The following is a 19,081-nucleotide window of genomic DNA, read 5'->3' on the forward strand; positions in this document are numbered from 1 at the left end:
TGTCTGAAAAAATGAAGATACATGTTTTCAAAGTAATTATTTTCAATGCTATAAATTCGGTGTCTGAAAAAATTCAGATACATGATTTTCAAAGTAATTATTTTCAATGCTATAAATTCGGTGTCTGAAAAAATGAAGATACATGTTTTCAAAGTAATTATTTTCAATGCTATAAATTCGGTGTCTGAAAAAATTCAGATACATGTTTTCAAAGTAATTATTTTCAATGCTATAAATTCGATGTCTGATCAAATTCAAATACTTCTGTCACTCATTTGCTTCCATATGGCTAGAATGATCCGGATGATTTAGAACGGGGATCAGAGGAAAAATATCAAAGGATCTAAGAACGTATTATTACGTGTTTGGCGCTCAAGCGCTGGCGAGGAAACATGTAATATTATTACGTGTTTGGCGCTGAATGAGTTAAATGGGTCAATTTTAAATGGAGAATAGAGAGAGAGAGAGAGAGAGAGAGAGAGAGAGAGAGAGAGAAGAGAGAGAGAGAGAGAGAGAGAGAAGAGAGAGAGAGAGAGAGAGAGAGAGAGAGAGAGAGAGAGAGAGAGAGAGAGAGAGAGAGAGAGAGGGAGAGAGAAGAGGCTCTCACACACGAGGCGTCAGCAGCCTGGTACATTTTTGTGTGCGTGTCTCTGTGTGTTTTCATGTGTGTCTGTGTGTGTGTGCTGACGCATGGTTCTGTGGGACTAATTAATTTCGCCGCGGGGGGGGCATAATCCCACGGGGCAATGCATTGGTAACTTGTTTCGTATGACAAGATTTACCCCGTGAATATTATTGCACGGATCGGAATACGGGCGCGCGCGTGGGAGCATGCGCTATGATATTTTGCAACAGGTTGACAGTGATACAGCGAGTGCTCTCTTGACAGAGAGAGCGAGAGACATAAGCCCCCTCGCTCTCAATGCAGTGCGCTCCGAGACTCGCACCGTATGAGCCTCTGTCTCTCCCTCTCTCTCTCTCTCTTTTGAGGAAGTGCTGACTGACAGGGAAACCGCTTCCACATTATTTCCACTCGCTCCGTTTTGATCATAATTTCAACGTATCACAGTTGATTGTGGGCGGGCGGTGGCAGATCAGCGCCTACTTACGTCAGTGAGCGAGTCAATTCAGAATGGCTTGGTTCAGTGGGGGAGGTTCTTGTCTGAGCTGAACTGAAGAAACGGGACTGGCTAGAGATTTCACATCTAGTCAGTGTTGGTACAACCCCACATTGCTAGAAAACAATGCAAACCACTGGAAAAGGCCATTTATAAGATAGGGGACCTTTAAATCAAATGTAATATTTTAAGACTTGAAAACTGGTCCGATCTGGTCCAAATAACGCTAGCTGTTAGCAATGACAGCTAGCTAGCTCACTTGTTTGATTATCTCAAGTTCTCAAGTAAACACTAAATCTTATGTGTATGACTTGCTGAGGAGCTAGGGGATTGTTTGCTAGGAATTGTGAGATTTGGTGTTGGATGTATGGACTCTACGCAAACGGGGCGGTTTGATATATAATAGACTATAGCCCCTTTCGTGACTGCGGTTTGCAAGCCTGGGGCTTTTGTGACCGCAGTCACTTGTTTATGTGACGCCGCCACTTTATAAAATACCAACCAAGCATGAATGCGTGGATGACGTTGTGTCAAAAATATATCAGATATGAATTTCAAAGATACCCAGCGTACAATATGGGTTTAACACAGCTTTACGGTGGGGTCTAGAAGCTCGGAGTTGCTAATAAACAGTTTAAAACATTGTTAGGAAAAAAGGGAGCGCAGTGATTGCTGGACGCACCAGGCATGCGACAAAAAAAGTTGCAGAAGAAGAAGACGCCATCTTGCCAGAGTTCGTTGTGAGTACCACCTTTTTTTCCTAACAATGTTTTAAACTGTTTATTAGCAACTCCGAGCTTCCAGACCCCACCGTAAAGCTGTGTTAAACCCATATTGTAGGCTGGGTATCTTTGAAATTCATATCTGATATATTTTTGACACAACGTCATCCACGCATTCACGCTTGGTTGGTATTTTCTAAAGTGGTGGCGTCACATAAACAAGTGACTGCGGTCACAAAAGCCCCAGGCTTGCAAACCGCAGTCACGAAAGGGGCTAGATAGACTACAACTACCAATAGCGAGGCTCATTGATTCACTTCACACACTTTTTGTTCACAGGCTATCGCACAGTGCTACTGCAGTAAATTCATTCATCGCACAGACCGATTATTTTGTAGCACGTGCAACATATATGTTACAGCCCTGATACACACACACATACATGCATACACACACACCCACACAGTCACATACATATACACATACATACATGCATACATACATACATGCACACCAGGGGAGGAAACTAACTTTTTGGCTTACCAGCCAACTGGCGAGTATCTGATTTTTTTTACCAGCCAAACAGATTTTTTACCAGACAAAAAAAATCGCTAATTGTGATAATTACTTCTTTGTATGTCAAGCCGTGTCAATGTTGTGTATGCATCTGGGTAGGCACACTGTGCCTTTAAGACAGCACGGTGGTCTTACGACAGTGCTGTGAAGTACCGTCAAGTGTTGTGGTAACGTAAGTTGGGTTGGTGTGCTGTTGTGCACAGTGCACTGGTTGAGCTAGCCCCTTTCGTGACTGCGATGTGCAAGCCAGGGGCTTTTGAGCATGAAATAAAATGTCTAACCTTACGTCGTAGTCCGGTGCTTTTTTGGAAACATTATAGTCATAACAGATACACCTAGCTGGCTGCTTTGAGCACACGGGGCTAACGTTAGCTAGCAAGCAGCTATAGCTAAAACGCTAACTAGAAGCTAACCACTGTATACAGTTCCAGTAGACTAACATTACACCTCTGTGATTTAAATGTGTCCTTAGTAACTTATACTCGAGGGTTGTATGCAGTTCCCCGTTGGTCAGTCTGTCTGTTTTCCATCTTCTGCTGTGTTTAACGTTATCTGTTTGCGAGTGCTCCTGATGGCTAGCCTAGTACCGCGGGACTTTTATTATTATATGTCCGCGGGTTGGCCAGTACTGCGCAAACGTTTATTAAACATTATATGTCCGCGGGTGGTCGTGGCACTGTCAACTAAAGCGAACACTCAGAAGACGCGCACCGTTTGCCAGTGCAGTGATTGCAGAATGTTTTATTTTTTTGTATACTCGCCAGCAGGGGAGGAAACTAACTTTTTGGCTTACCAGCCAACTGGCGGGTATCTGATTTTTTTTACCAGCCAAACGTAAAAAATACCAGCATTTGGCCAGTAAAGTGGCCTAATTTCCTCCCCTGATGCACACATACATATACATAAACATACATACACACAGTCATACACACATACATACATACATACATACATACATACATACATGCATACATACATACATACATACATACATACATACATACATACATACATACATACATACATACATACATACATACACACACACATACTGTACATGCACACACATACACAATCATACATACATACATACAATACATGCATACACATACACACATACATACATACACACACACATACACCATTAGAATAACTCATAAACACAACATACACATACACACATACATACACACAATCATACATACATACATACACATATACATACACACACGCACATACACCATTGGAATAACTATGACAGTCAAGAGCTTGTATGATGTGTGTGTGTGTGTGTGTAATGTGTATGTTTGTAAATATTTATGGAAATCTGCAAGCTTAAAAATCATCAAGCCATTCTCCAGGCCATGCAAGGAAATCCCTTCTCTCTATTTTCCTCTTAAGACCTAACTAAAGGAAAGCATCTCTCTCCTCTAATTTGTCTCCCCTTATCTCTCTCCTCGTATCTCTCCCCTTATCTCTCTCCTCGTAACTCTATCCTCTTATCTCTCCTCTTATCTATCTCCTCATATCTCTCTTCTCTCTCCTCGTATCTCTCTCCTCGTATCTCTCTCCTCGTATCTCTCTCCTTGTATTTCTCTCCTTGTATCTCTCCGCTTATCGCTCTCCTCGTATGTCTCCTTGTATCTCTCTCCTCGTATCTCTCTCCTCGTATTTCTCTCCTTGTATCTCTCTCCTCGTATCTCTCTCCTCGTATTTCTCTCCTTGTATCTCTCCGCTTATCGCTCTCCTCTTATCTCTCTCCTCGTATGTCTCTCCTTGTATCTCTCCGCTTATCGCTCTTCTCGAATGTCTGCTTGTATCTCTCTCCTCGTATCTCTCTCCTCATATTTCTCTCCTTGTATCTCTCTCCTCGTATTTCTCTCCTTGTATCTCTCCTCTTAATCTCCTCATATGTCTCCTTGTATCTCTCTCCTCGTATCTCTCTCCTCGTATCTCTCTCCTCGTATTTCTCTCCTTGTATCTCTCCGCTTAATCTCCTTGTATCTCTCTCCTCGTATTTCTCTCCTTGTATCTCTCTGCTTAATCTCCTTGTATCTCTCTCCTCGTATTTCTCTCCTTGTATCTCTCCGCTTAATCTCCTCGTATGTCTCCTTGTATCTCTCTCCTCGTATTTCTCTCCTTGTATCTATCCGCTTAATCTCCTCGTATGTCTCCTTGTATCTCTCTCCTCGTATCTCTCTCCTCGTATCTCTCTCCTCGTATTTCTCTCCTTGTATCTCTCCGCGTAATCTCCTTGTATCTCTCTCCTCGTATCTCTCTCTTCGTATCTCTCTCCTCGTATCTCTCTCCTCGTATTTCTCTCCTTGTATCTCTCCGCTTAATCTCCTTGTATCTCTCTCCTCGTATCTCTCTCCTCGTATTTCTCTCCTTGTATCTCTCCGCTTAATCTCCTCGTATGTCTCCTTGTATCTCTCTTCTCATATCTCTCATCTCTCTCATCATAACTCTTTCCTCTTATCTCTCTCCTTGTATCTCTCCTCTTATCTCTCTGTGTATATATCTCCTCGTATGGCTCTCCTCGTATCTCTCCCCTCGTATCTCTCTCCTTGTATCTCTCTCCCCTTATCTCTCTGTTTTGACCTTGGACTGTATTTTGACCACTCTTTTGCCTATCGGACTTGTACTTTTGAATCAATAAACCGCAACTGTTTATTGAAATTGTTTGTGTGGACCTTGGAATTATTTGTTTTAGTCCGTGTCAAGCCTGAACACCACAAGGCTCGTTACAACAGGACAATATGTAACTTGTAATGAACTACTTAAACTCTGACCAAATACAGATTAAAATGTTGTTAAACTACCACCCAACTACACCCAAATACAACAGAACTACAGTTAAACTAGTAACTGAACTACATGTATCGTAATAACATTAATAACATTCCATGAAAATTGGCGGATAAATCCTTTTCTGATTCTCCCAGAGCTCCATTCTCCAGCATCCATCCTACCAATTTTAGGCATGGCAGCATGGTTCTTCCCCCAGACCACAGCATGGTTCTTCCCCCAGACCACAGCATGGTTCTTCCCCCAGACCACAGCCTGGTTTTTCCCCCAGACCACAGCATGGTTCTTCCCCCAGACCACAGCATGGTTCTTCCCCCAGACCACAGCATGGTTCTTCCCCCAGACCACAGCATGGTTCTTCCCCCAGACCACAGCCTGGTTTTTCCCCCAGACCACAGCATGGCGGCTGTGTTCTTCCCCCAGATCGTGGCATGGCGGCTGGGTGGCGGGCGGGTGGTGGTGGGGTGTACTGGTGGTGGTGGCTCACTTCATGGATGGCTGGCTGGAATCACAGCGAGGTGAAGTGACTGCTTCAGGGTCACTGACTCTGACTGGAGGGGCCTCATCCTCAGTCTGCAAGCTCAGCCCTCCCCTGCCCCTCCCCCACCTCTACCCCACACCAAGCCCACAGTATGTTAGCATGTGCGTGAGACAGAGAGAGAAGTCACTTCACACACATACACACACACACACACGTACACACACACACGCATACACACACACACACGCACACACGCACACATGCACACATGCACACATGCACACACGCACACACACACCTCACATTCAACCCCAAGCCAGTGACGGCCTCCAGCATGTGAAAATGGTTAATTTGGCCTTCCAAAAATCTATTGGATGCAAAGGGTGAGGCACGGTGATATGCCATGTAGGGATCTATGGATGTGTTTTAAACAACAGGGTGATACAGTATACTATGTATGGATGTGTTTTAAACAACAGGTTGATACACCATGTAGAGATGTATGGATGTGTTTTAAACAACAGGTTGATACACCATGTAGAGATGTATGGATGTGTTTTAAACAACAGGTTGATACAGTATGCTATGTAGAGATGTATCAGGGTTCCCACTCTTGCCTTGACATTTTTATCCATGCTACCTCCTGATTTTCCAGGTACCATATTAAGTGATGATCTATAGGCCCCTGAAGCTTCCCGCCCCCATCCGCGCCCCCCTCCCCTCACACACACAACCCCCTAGGACACCTGACTACTTACTTGATTTAAAAGATGTGCCAGTCAAGTCTACATTGTAAATGCTTAGAGATGATGTCTTATTGATAATATCAATGCATGAAATAATAGATAAATAAATAAATAACAAGCTGTAGATTAACAACAATTTATTGAACTGGAACTTTGAAACACATGAGCACTGGGATTGATATATGTTCTCTCTTCCACTCCTCTATCTCATCCTGTCCTCTTCTCTCCACACCTCCCCTCTTATGTCCGCTCCTGTCTTCTCTTCCTACTCTTCTCAACTCCTCTCTACTCTTCTCCCTTTTCCTCTGTCATCCTCTACTCTCTTATCCTCCTCTTCTTCTCCTCTTTCATCTTCGCCCCTCTTCTCTTCCTCCTCCCTCTTTCCTTCATTATTAGTCTTATTAGATTATGAGTCTTATGTAGAAGGGGTAGTATGCCTACTCTTACTCTGTAAAAGCTTTTGTAAATCAAACTAATGAACCTAAAAGGGAAAACATAAGGCTGGTTCCCCTGTGGTTCCTCAGTACAGCAACCCCACTAGTAAGCTTAGCTTAACAGTATAGATGTATAGAATCAGTCTAGGCATGATCAATGATTTAAAAAAAAATCTCACCCAAATGTTCCTATTTAGTAGTATAATTTTTTTAAAGAAAAAAACGAAAAATCACAAAATAGCTAAAGGTTGATAATAATGAATGTTACAAAATTGATAAAGACTAGACTATTCATGTCAACTTGTATAGAAGTAATGTCACAGCCTAATGTGAAAATGTATTGGTAGTTAGCTAGCAATGCAAGCTAGCCAACACTAGCTAGTTAGTTAGCAAACTGAATGTTGGCTAGCAAGATTGCACTCCATGTGCTTGCTAACCATCATTAACAAATCCAAATTCAAAACAAACTCAAATTCAGGTTGCTAGCTAGTTAGCAAGATTGCACTGCTTACTTACTAACTAACGTTGATAAACCCAGGTTTAGCACACAGTTAAAACACAGCTACCGGTACTTACATATGAGGATAAACTTGCATAAGAAGTTTCACTGTAGATGTCAAGGCTCCCATGTTGGCTGGGAAATGCATACTTTGACCCTTCTATTGAGATCGCGAGTAACGTTACGTTATTATTCCTGAAGTCCACCAATCCGAAACTATACTTTTAAAGTCCATATCACCAAGTTGCCTGCATTACAGTAAAAGCTGTTCACATGTAAAGGGTTTTTATAAACTCATCTTAATTCTGTGCTCAATAGTTTAATTTTATTACTATTTTACACATCATCCAATAAAAATGTCCAGGACAACTGTTTCTATTTCCATGTAAGTGTTCACTTTTGCTCAGTTTCCATGACTTTTCCATACCTGGAAAATAAAAAAATGTATTCCATGTTTTCCAGGTACCGTGGGAACCCTGTGTATGGATGTGTTTTAAACAACAGGTTGATACACCATGTAGAGATGTATGGATGTGTTTTAAACAACAGGTTGATACACCATGTAGAGATGTATGGATGTGTTTTAAACAACAGGTTGATACACCATGTAGAGATGTATGGATGTGTTTTAAACAACAGGTTGATATACCATGTAGAGATGTATGGATGTGTTTTAAACAACAGGTTGATATACCATGTAGAGATGTATGGATGTGTTTTAAACAACAGGTTGATACACCATGTAGAGATGTATGGATGTGTTTTAAACAACAGGTTGATATACCATGTAGAGATGTAGGGATGTGTTTTTAAACAACAGGTTGATATACTATACTATGTAGGGATGTATGTGTTTTCTTGAGTGCTGGTAATGATATGCAATGTTTCACCACCATATTGGCTGACACAGATACTGAATGACCAGAACAAATACAGGTACAGTACAAAACATGTTAAGCTGTTCATACATTCCATATAAAGGGTTCCAACACTCCCAGGTACACCTGAGATACACGCCTGGCAAGTCATCCTTCTACACCATCTTCTTCTAATACTGATATGTCCCTGCAATTCCTCTTAGTGGCAATCAAGTATTACATTAGTATTACATTAGCCTACATGAATTACTGTATAGTACTTTGAACAGTTTCTGAACTTGCAACAATGCCGCATGATATGTCACTGTATTTCTTGGTACAATGGAGGCGTGGAAGAGGTTAGAAGTCTAGGGCTAGCATAATGTAAGATTGCTTCAGTAAAGTTGGCAACAGGCTTGAGTCTGCGATAATGCGATTCCTGGAGTTTAGATGATAGACAGATTAATTAAATTGCTGCATAATAATATCTGATAAACACAGTGTGGCAGACCGGCTGGCGTGGTACTAGAAGGCCGCTATGTATCGGCCAAGGTACTGGGGCATATGCCCATATTAGGGAATCCGAGGAGACTCCCGGCAGAGCAGAGCGCATCAGCGCCAATGCAGCGCACCTGTGCCAGACGCGCACGGGACAGGTGAGCGCAATCAACACACAATCAAGCAGCATAGAAAATGGAGACAGAGAGAAAGAATCATTGGAGCAGCTGAGGCGAAGTGAGTAAGAGAAGAGAGAGAGAGAAGAGGAGGAGGAAGATTATTGTCTGTGTGACCCCATGCTGTGTTTATATACTTTTGGAAGGAGGACCCCGCTGTGTGCCATAACCCCCAATCGTCTGAGAACCTGCATGTGCATCGACCCCTGCTTGCCCGACGTCTCTTCTCCCGGATCATCCCCCGCCCGTATGAGAACCGCTCAATGTGTATCGAACCCCGTTAACGGACAAAAAGGATTCTCAAGAATTACCGACTGGCTGACTAACCTCTCCTTTCCCCCTAAACAGCAATAAAGCTGCTGTTAAACCTGCTTCTACTTTGTGCCGTGTGTATTTTTATTAATTCCAATCTGGTGACAGCTCAAAACACCCCCGAGTCTGTCACAACTGCTTGACTGACTTTTTATAGTCGACATGTGCCGGGCTATCTAGATTTTGTTATATTTGTAAAGCCATTGAAACACACAGCTTGATGATCATCGACGGCAGGCTATGCCGTGAACTCTCCATGTCGATCATTTGACCGCACAACGCCCAGCCCTTCATTCATTGTCCCTCAAGTTCAACTGAGGCAAGACAGAGGGTGAGAACCCTACTTTAACAGGAGTAGACGCTAACGGCCACACTTATTAAGGATTTGTGTTTTTTTTTTAATACGTGATACCATGGAAAATTGCGCTTGGTTTGCAGAGGTGAGATGAGAAGACGGGGTCTTGCTACAGTGTGTGCTTTTCACTTAATGCACATGTATTGTATTTTCTGGTGTAAGAGCGTAAAATCGTGGGAGGAGGAAATGGAGATTTATGTATATATCATGGTGTGGCTGATTCATCATGGCCTGTTGCAGCCCCTGTGATTGTGTTATTCGATGTCTGGGACAGCTGGCAGTAAATTAAATCCAGGCACTTAAGCCAGCATAGGAGCCATTGACATTATTAAGAGATATCGTCAGCATGGTCGAATATGTTAAGCTACATGTACTGTATGGGAAACCTTTCTCCTTCTAACGGAGAACTTGTATCTGTTTACATGTACACTCAGTAGCCACTTCATCAGGCACCTTTGTACACCTGCGCATTAATAGGCAAATATGTAATCCGGCCGATCATGTGGCAGCCACTTGACGCATGGACGCATGCAGACACGGTCAATGCGGTCAGTGGTTGTTCAGATCACAATGGGGGGGGAGGACATGTGATCCGAGTGACTCTGACCGTGGAATGATTGTCGTGAGACAGGCTGGTTTGAGTATCTCAGAAGCAGCTGATTCCCTGGGATTCTTACAAACAACGGTCTCTGGGGTTTACAGAGAATGGTGAGAGAAAAACAGCATTCTCAGTTCTGTGGCCAAAGATGCCGTTAACGAGAGAGATCAGAGGAGGATGGCCAGACTGGTTCAAGCTGACGGGAAGATGACGGTAACTCAAACAACTTTACAACCGTTGAACCCAGAAGAGCATCGCTGAACAACATGTGAGACGGCAGAGGACCACACCCGGTTCCACTCCCTCGCCTAATAAAGTGGCAACTAAAGTGTAGATCGCCGTTTCCGGGCCGTCCCGGGAATAATATGTCAAATATAATGAAAACCCTACAGACTCCAGGCTTCCGGCTTATCCCAGTGTGCTCATTCCAATGCACATAGAATTATAACGCAGGTCACGTTCTCCAATGTGCTTTCCATTGTGTCGGGAGGCATACAGTATACAATGACAATTCCTCTGTCTGCATTCCTTTCCCAAACACTGGATATGTGCCTGAGGAGACCAAGCGGGGACGTTGGAGGCTGCCAGATGCAGCGGACTGTACCCTGGAACAGAATCGTAATGTGTTTGCGAAACATATCCGCAATAATACCCGCAAAACCCGCGCGTGACGCAATCATCTTTCAGCGCGGTTGCCTGTGTGTCAAGGTGAGAGATGTTGATCAAGGGGCTGGTTGGCTATCGGGTAGAAAACCGAATGGTAAAATGGTAAATGGTGCATTTATATAACAGCTTTTATCCAAAGTGCCCACGCAAGGTGCCAACCTGCTCATTGGTCTTGTGTATTCATACTGTTGCTTATTTCCCTGTGGTTCTATGTTTCTCTGTTCTTTGTTTTGCTTATTGTCAGCGTCTTTGGGTTATTGAAAAGCGCTATATAAATAAAAATAATAATTATTATTAGTTAGGGGTTAAGTGTCTTGCTCAAGGACACTTCGACACGCTGCCCAGGAGGAGTGGGGAATCGAACTGGGAACTTTCCAACTACCAGATGGCCGCTCTACCTTTGTTTTATGTATTTACAAGGGACGACAGACAGGAGGTGTATACTATTTCTGCTTTTGTGTTCAATCAGAATCCCCTGGTGTTGTGTTACTGTGTGTACTCCAACCAGCTCCAACATATTTCTTGTGAGGGTATATAGTCCAAAGCGGTTTGGTACGTTACGGTATGTTTATTTACCCACATTCCTGTTGAAATGTATTCTGCACGTTTGTTATAGTAGGCGACAGTGCTTATGTTTATTTGTCGCCTCAACCGATAATGTCCATCTCCAGGGGGAGAATTTAGATTTTCGTTTGCCGTTCATGGTGTAGCTATGCCGCACCGTTGCACCACGCATCTTAGATAGTGGGTACAGTCACGCTGCAGCTCATTTACATTGTACATTTTACATTTAGTTATTTAGCTGAACGCTATGACAAGTCAGCGGGAAGGATACAACTCTTTCAGCTGAGTAACAACGTTCATTATTATGCCATGTATTCAGTGCTGCAGAATTTGATTGATTTCATTGGCAGGTTAGTGAATCTGGCCAGTGCAGACGAGCATCACTTCTGGCAGGTCGAATGAATCTCTTGCATAACCAAGGTGTGATCATGATTCCAGGAATAATCCTGGAACCATTTCCGCTGCTTCCTCATCTGTGCCCCATGGCCCGATGCCCGTTAGCGGTTCTGTCCGTACGGGACCAGTGCCAGCTCGGCTTGCCCCCGCTGCCATCACCACCCCCCCCACCCCCCCAAGAGAAAGAGACCCCTCTGCCATGCAGTCCTCCCACACCTCTGTAGGGAGGTGTCCTGCTGAAGAGAGATAATCCAAGCTATGTGCCTCCATCTGGGGATAGAGCTGCTCGGTGTGCAGACCCCCTACTCCTGCTCCTCAGACCAGTCTAGACTAGACAAGGCTTTATTGAGACCAGGTGATAATAAATCCAGTTTATATCGATATATACTGTGTGCACATATATATATATACAGTATATATATGCTTCTGTGTGTGTGTGTGTGTGTGTGTGTGTGTGTGTGTGTGTGTGTGTGTGTGTGTGTGTGTGTGTGTGTGCGTGTGTGTGTGTGTGTGTGTCAGAGTGTGTGTGTGTGTCAGAGTGTGAGTGTGTGTGTGTGTCAGAGTGTGTGTGTGTGTCAGAGTGTGTGTCAGAGTGTGTGTGTGTGTGTGTGTGTGTGTGTGTGTGTGTGCGTGTGTGTGTGTGTGTGTGTGTGTGTGTGTGTGTGTGTGTCAGAGTGTGTTGTCTCACGGTAGCCCTAGTCTTACCTGAGTGTCAGTGGGACGCGTGGCAGCATTACATTCAGTGTCATCCATGACGGAGCCATAGGAGCCCACCACACACTTCACCGCTCGCATCTGGTAGCCTTGTCCACATGAGGTAGTGCACTGGGTTCAGAGAGAGAGAGAGGGGGGGGGGGGGCGAGGGAAGGGAGGCGGAAGAGGGGAGAATGGAGGAGAAGACAAAGGAAGGTTGAGAAAAACTAGACTTAACTATAGGCTTAACTATAAACTTAACTATAGGCTTAACTATAGGCTTAACTATAGACTTAACTACAAGCTTAACTACAGGCTTGACTATAAGCTTAACTATGAGCTTCACTATAGACCTGTTTCTTGTTTATAAACATACCATGGTCGAGCCAATCAGCAATACCAACTGTGTCACGTGACTAAGCCTCCTCGGACCTGCGCGAGCTGCTGCTCCAAATGAAGTACAGCGGGGCTCTATGGAGAAACCATGACACTCCCCTGACTAAAAAGTTGTTTCAAACGAAAACGGCTGGATGTCATTTTACCAAAATCAGCATGGCTGTGAGTGTGAGTCTTTCACCTTTTACACGTCTAGCTTTGGCATGGATTGATTGTTTTTAGATCGCTAGCATGGCTAACAAATACAAATATATTGTAGAGCTGCCGCGTTTACCGCATTACCGCGGTATCGCTGTTACATCACGCCCACCGCAAGAGTAGGCTGAATACCGCGTCACCGCTGTTTTTTTTTTTATAATAATAAAGTACCCTTCTCTCGTTGGGCTTGCGGCTCTGCAGATATACCCTACTCCTCTATCGAGGTTCCAAGCGACCCTATTGGGTACCAGAAAAGTCATGTGAAACATTGCAGACCACTGATTGGTCAGAAGAGAGACGCGTCACACGTTGGATCGTCTTGCAGTGCTTTTACTTCCTGAATCTCAGCCATTGATCAGAGCTCAGTCACAACACGGCTAATATACGTTAGCTCCCACCGGAGACCGGAGTGGATTACCGACGTACCGTCGCTCCTCAGGGAACGAGGCATAATGATTTTACTGCAACGAAATGTTATAATAAAAGCCCTTCGTTCTATACACTTGTCTGATTGAAAACTTTATTAACAGACCGCAGAATGGGTACAACTCTGCACGCTCTGAGCAAAGAAAGGAACTGAGATATGAATTGAGTAACGCTTGCCTTGCTATGGTCCGGTAAATACGAACGTGTAACTATATAACGTAATGCCACAAAACGAATGCCTTTGTAATCATAAGTAGTAACGTTATAATAATAATAAGAAGAAGAAAGGGTCGGGGGGTAACCGGCGGGCGCGCCGCTACCACCCCTGCCCGCGACACAGAGGGGATACTTCGAATCCGTGTTTCACTTTTAACGAATGCGTGCATGCCGAATCCCAAACAATATTCATGCTGCAAAGTCATCCTCTAAAGATAGACATTTAGACTAGAGGCAGGCTATATGCTATAAAGAGTAGACTACAAAAAAAATGCATTCAAACTTTTTTTTTGTGTGTGTGTGCGGTAATAACCGCAGCGGTAGGAAATATTTCGCAAATTTGTGCGGTAAGGAAAACATCAATACCGCGGCAGCTCTAATATATTGTAGTCCGCCCCGTTGTTCTGACCAGGATTACGTTCCTTTTTGCCGCCTTGATGCGCGCGCACACTGAGTCTGACGTGGACGAGAAACATATCTATAGGCTTAACTATAAACGCATCTATCTTTATTTTGTATCTACTTTTTCTCCTCCTATTTTTTTGTATTTTTCTCCCATCCCAATTTTAGTTGTTATGCCAATTCCCCCTTCCCCTTCCTGGTCATTGCGTGCATTTTCCCCCTACTTGCCGGTCTAGGGAGCCCTGAAGTCTATCAGATGCTTCCTCCGATACATAGGAGACAGCCAGCAGCCTCTTTTCACCTGACAGCGAGGACTCTCACTGGGGAGGTGTAATGCGTGGGAGGATCACACTACCTTCACCAGATCCTTCCCGCACTGTGCAGGCGCCCTGACCGACCTGTAGGAGTCGCTGTTTACAACGACCAGGATACCACCCACCGGCTTCCCACCTACTGACACTGCCAATTGTGTCAGTATGACGACCGGCCAAGCCGGAGGCACAAATACAGTACGAAAAGAAGTTTGGCATCCAACCAGAGTGCAAATGTAACAGTAAAGTGCAACATAATGGGTAGCCTACTACGCTACCAGCTAGGCTCCATTTAAATGAATTTTGCCTCAACCAAAGTAGCCATTTTGCTCATACGTTCCACTATTATACACTAAATATGCGTTTTCCACTGGTTTGTGTGGCTCGTTGTGGCTCTGATGTCTCCTGCAGTCCTCAGTCAGTCAGTCAGTCAGTCAGTCAGTCAGTCAGTCAGTCAGTCAGTCAGTCAGTCAGTCAGTCAGTCAGTCAGTCAGTCAGTCAGTCAGTCAGTCAGTCAGTCAGTCAGTCAGTCAGTCAGTCAGTCAGTCAGTCAGTCAGTCAGCCAGTCAGTCAGTCAACCAGTCAGTCAGTCAGTCAGTCAGTCAGTCAGTCAGTCAGTCAGTCAGTCAGTCAGTCAGTCAGTCGGTCAGTCAGTCAACCAGTCAGTCAGTCAGTCAGTCAGTCAGTCAGTCAGTCAGTCAGTCAGTCAGTCAGTCAGTCGGTCAGTCCCTCCAGGTCTGGCAAAAAAGAAAACATGTTCATTTTAAGCCTACATACATACCCCCCCCCAACCCCCCAAAAAAGAAATCAGTAACTCAAACTCAACAACAACACAAAGAAAGAAAAGAGCAGCTTCCCTCTGTCCCCCCGGTGAGCCTCCTCAGCCCACTGCCAAGCAGATAGAGATCATGATGCATGAGTAACTCATCTACTTTACACCATTCCTTTTCCCTCCGCACTGTAGCCAAGTCAGTGGGTACACACACACACACACACACACACACACGCACACGCATACCCACACCCACACACACACACACACACACACACACACACACACCCACACCCACACACACACACACACACACACACTAGCCAGCACTGTCCCGTCTTCTGCCTCGCTGGTTCCGATGAAACCAGGTCAAACTTGTGTGGCAGCGGCTTCAGCTACCATTCACCCACGCTTCATTAAATAGCTTCAAATATACGTTTAGCGCGAGGGCGTCCTCCAATGGTACAGGGGCGCAGGAATCTCTCACATTTTTTGGGTGGGGGTGGGGTCGCTGGTTGGCGTTCTGCACATGCACACGTATGCAGTAGATGCGCCTTCGTGTTGCAACGCTGCCTTTGTATATCCTATAGTCTATTTCACTACATCACATCTACATCATGTCTCCGGCGTTAACATGTGGAGGGGGACGACTGCACACATTTGTCGGCGGAGTTGACGTGCTTACGTTGGCAGTGCTAGCAATCTGTCTAAACAGGCAAGTGAACAGGGGATCTATCCTGTCATTGGTCTACATCTGGGGAGAGCTCATGGCATGAAGTAACAACATTTACAAGCGTCGGCCAGCGCGCTGCTGCCTCCAATCCAACTGGACATTCCTGCTTTAAACCGAACCCAATGGCTATTTATCATCAACAATAGTAGAAATAGCTTCTTAAAAGGCTTCGACTGAAGCATTACCTCATTTTATAATACAGGACTGAATAAACCACAGATGTATATAATCACGACAGTATGTGCCGAGTGGATTTCTGAGGACGCACGACCCAGAATTCAAGAACACAATTGTCAGTGTTTGCAAGTGGGAAGCCGGTGGGGTATGAGTCCTGGTCATTACAAACAGCGACTCCTACTGGTCGGCCTGTTCAGCAGGGAGGGGATCTGGGGGAAATAGCATGACTTACGTTCTCCCAGTGAAACTCCTTGTTGTCAGGTGAAAAGAAGAGGCTGGCGACTCGTGTATCGGAGGAGGCATGTGGTAGTTCTACACCCTCCCCAGACCGACAGTAGGGCAGCATGTCATAGTCTACACACCCTCCCCAGACCGACAGTAGGGCAGCATGTGATAGTCTACACACCCTCCCCAGACCGACAGTAGGGCAGCATGTCATAGTCTACACACCCTCCCCAGACCGACTGTAGGGCAGCATGTCATAGTCTACACACCCTCCCCAGACCGACTGTAGGGCAGCATGTCATAGTCTACACACCCTCCCCAGACCGACAGTAGGGCAGCATGTCATAGTCTACACACCCTCCCCAGACCGACAGTAGGGCAGCATGTCATAGTCTACACACCCTCCCCAGACCGACTGTAGGGCAGCATGTCATAGTCTACACACCCTCCCCAGACCGACAGTAGGGCAGCATGTGATAGTCTACACACCCTCCCCAGACCGACAGTAGGGCAGCATGTGATAGTCTACACCCTCCCCAGACCGACAGTAGGGCAGCATGTGGTACTCTACACCCTCCCCAGACCGACAGTAGGGCAGCATGTGGTACTCTACACCCTCCCCAGACCGACAGTAGGGCAGCATGTCATAGTCTACACCCTGCAGACCAACAGTAGGGCAGCATGTGATAGTCTACACCCTCCCCAGACCGACAGTAGGGCAGCATGTGGTACTCTACACCCTCCCCAGACCGACAGTAGGGCAGCATGTCATAGTCTACACCCTCCCCAGACCGACAGTAGGGCAGCATGTGGTAGTGTACACCCTCCCCAGACCGACAGTAGGGCAGCATGTCATAGTCTACACCCTCCCCAGACCGACAGTAGGGCAGCATGTCATAGTCTACACCCTCCCCAGACCGACAGTAGGGCAGTATGTCATAGTCTATACCCTCCCCAGACCGACAGTAGGGCAGCGTGTGCTAATCTACACCCTCCTCAGACCGACAATAGGGCAATGCGCGCAACGACAAGGAAGGGAATTGGCATAACGACTAAATTGGGGGATGAGAGGAAAGAGAGAGAGGCAAAAAAATAAATAAAAAAGATACAGTATATACTATTGGTCGTGACACATGTCCATCAAAAGTGACCTTGAAACACGATTGGACCAGGAGGTGATCACCTGACACCCAAGAGAGACTCACCTGTCCCCAGGGGCCGACCTGCCAGGAGGCACACTCTTGCTGCTGGCATATCTGCACGGACTCAGGTTTGGACGTATCACAGAAGCGGTCGTCGAGACGATCCTCTCCAAACTGACACCAGGTCTGCCGGTGCTTGTAGCCCTTCCCACACGTCACCAGGCACTGAAAGGACACATAATTCATCAATTATATCGTAGACGGATCTTCTGATCATTATAGGTTTAATAGTAAAAACGAATGTGTATGTGGGTAGGTAAGTAAGATTGCACAACAAGAGCTAATTATGATCACGAACCAACCAACACAGCATGGGCAGTTTTTTGGTGTGTATGTGTGTGACTACAGTACACGCGTGTACAGTACAGTGTGGGTGTTTGTGTTTGGAGCACCACATGGGAGAATAGAAGTATGTTTGGAATGCGGGCCGAAGGCCTTGCAGGCTGCTTGGTCTACAGAGAGTAACTATGAGGTGCTTGATTCTGACGTTACCCTAAAAACACTGGTCCGGTACCCCGGGAAACACGGCCTAGGGTAGGGTAGGGTAGGGTAGGGTAGGGTAGGGTAGGGTAGGGTAGGGTAGGGTAGGGTAGGGTAGGGTAGGGTAGTATAGGGTCTCTCCCCGAGCTGAGATGCAGCATTATCCACACCGGGATTTCACTTTTGACCCAGATCATTGCCGGCCCAAAACTGTTTACGTTTGGCGCGGTTCCACTTTGCATTGAGTAAGTAAACTCAGTTACAGTACATAACCACCAGAAGGTCTCCCTCTCACACACACACACATATGGACCAACTATGCACATTACCTCGGATTCACAAACTGCGATGTTCTCACACTCTTTACCTTGCGTTGTAATTGTTCGATCTACGGCACGAAGTGGCGAGAACACGTCTGATTTAAGGTAAGAATGTGAGTGTAAAAACACACTTGTGTAATAATGATGATGTGATCATGTTCACTTGATCTTTGTTCCCCTCAAGTCGGAGCCTTCCAGAGGGGGGACCGAGAGGTAACTGTGAATTAAGAGCAAACCGAACTGACCACAGACCACTCGCCGGTCTTCCATTGTGGACAGAGGAACTCGTTGCAGGGCTGGACGGTCACTTTCTCCCTCTGGTTACATTTGGTCTCGTCGCTCCCGGCTTCGGACGACTTCCCGCACACTGCTCCTCGACGACGAGTGCCCCCGCCACAACTCTGGGAGCACTGCAATACACACACACACATACACACACACACGCACACGCACACGCACACACACACACCCAGTACGAACTGATGAGCATACTGCCACGCATAACAAAACAAACACTGTCCACGGCGGAGAAACGCTTAGTTGACTAATAGTTGATCTAATCAACAAGTGATTCATGTGAAATATGTACATAGTGTGGTTTCTGTAGTTCAGCTGTGAGCAGTGTTAATTTTGGCAGATATTTTCATTTTAGTTTTAACATGTGTCAAGTGCTCCTTTTTCGTTTTCATCAGTCATCTGCATTTATTTTTCGTTTAGTCAGTTT

At 45.4% G+C, this 19,081-nt stretch overlaps 1 protein-coding gene across 1 annotated transcript in view; it reads right to left on the reverse strand.

Annotated features, from left to right (window-relative positions):
- The window catches only part of adamts9 (ADAM metallopeptidase with thrombospondin type 1 motif, 9), a 110,068-nt gene that overhangs the window by 27,150 nt on the left and 63,837 nt on the right, over positions 1–19,081 (reverse strand). Inside the window, 3 exon segments of the mRNA XM_084315798.1 lie at positions 12,512–12,631; positions 17,561–17,722; positions 18,603–18,767. Of these exon segments, the coding sequence (XP_084171924.1) occupies positions 12,512–12,631; positions 17,561–17,722; positions 18,603–18,767 (447 nt within the window).

Source organism: Notolepis coatsorum (genome assembly GCF_963971535.1).
Source record: "Notolepis coatsorum genome assembly, chromosome: 6".
Taxonomy (NCBI): Eukaryota; Metazoa; Chordata; class Actinopteri; order Aulopiformes; family Paralepididae; genus Notolepis; species Notolepis coatsorum.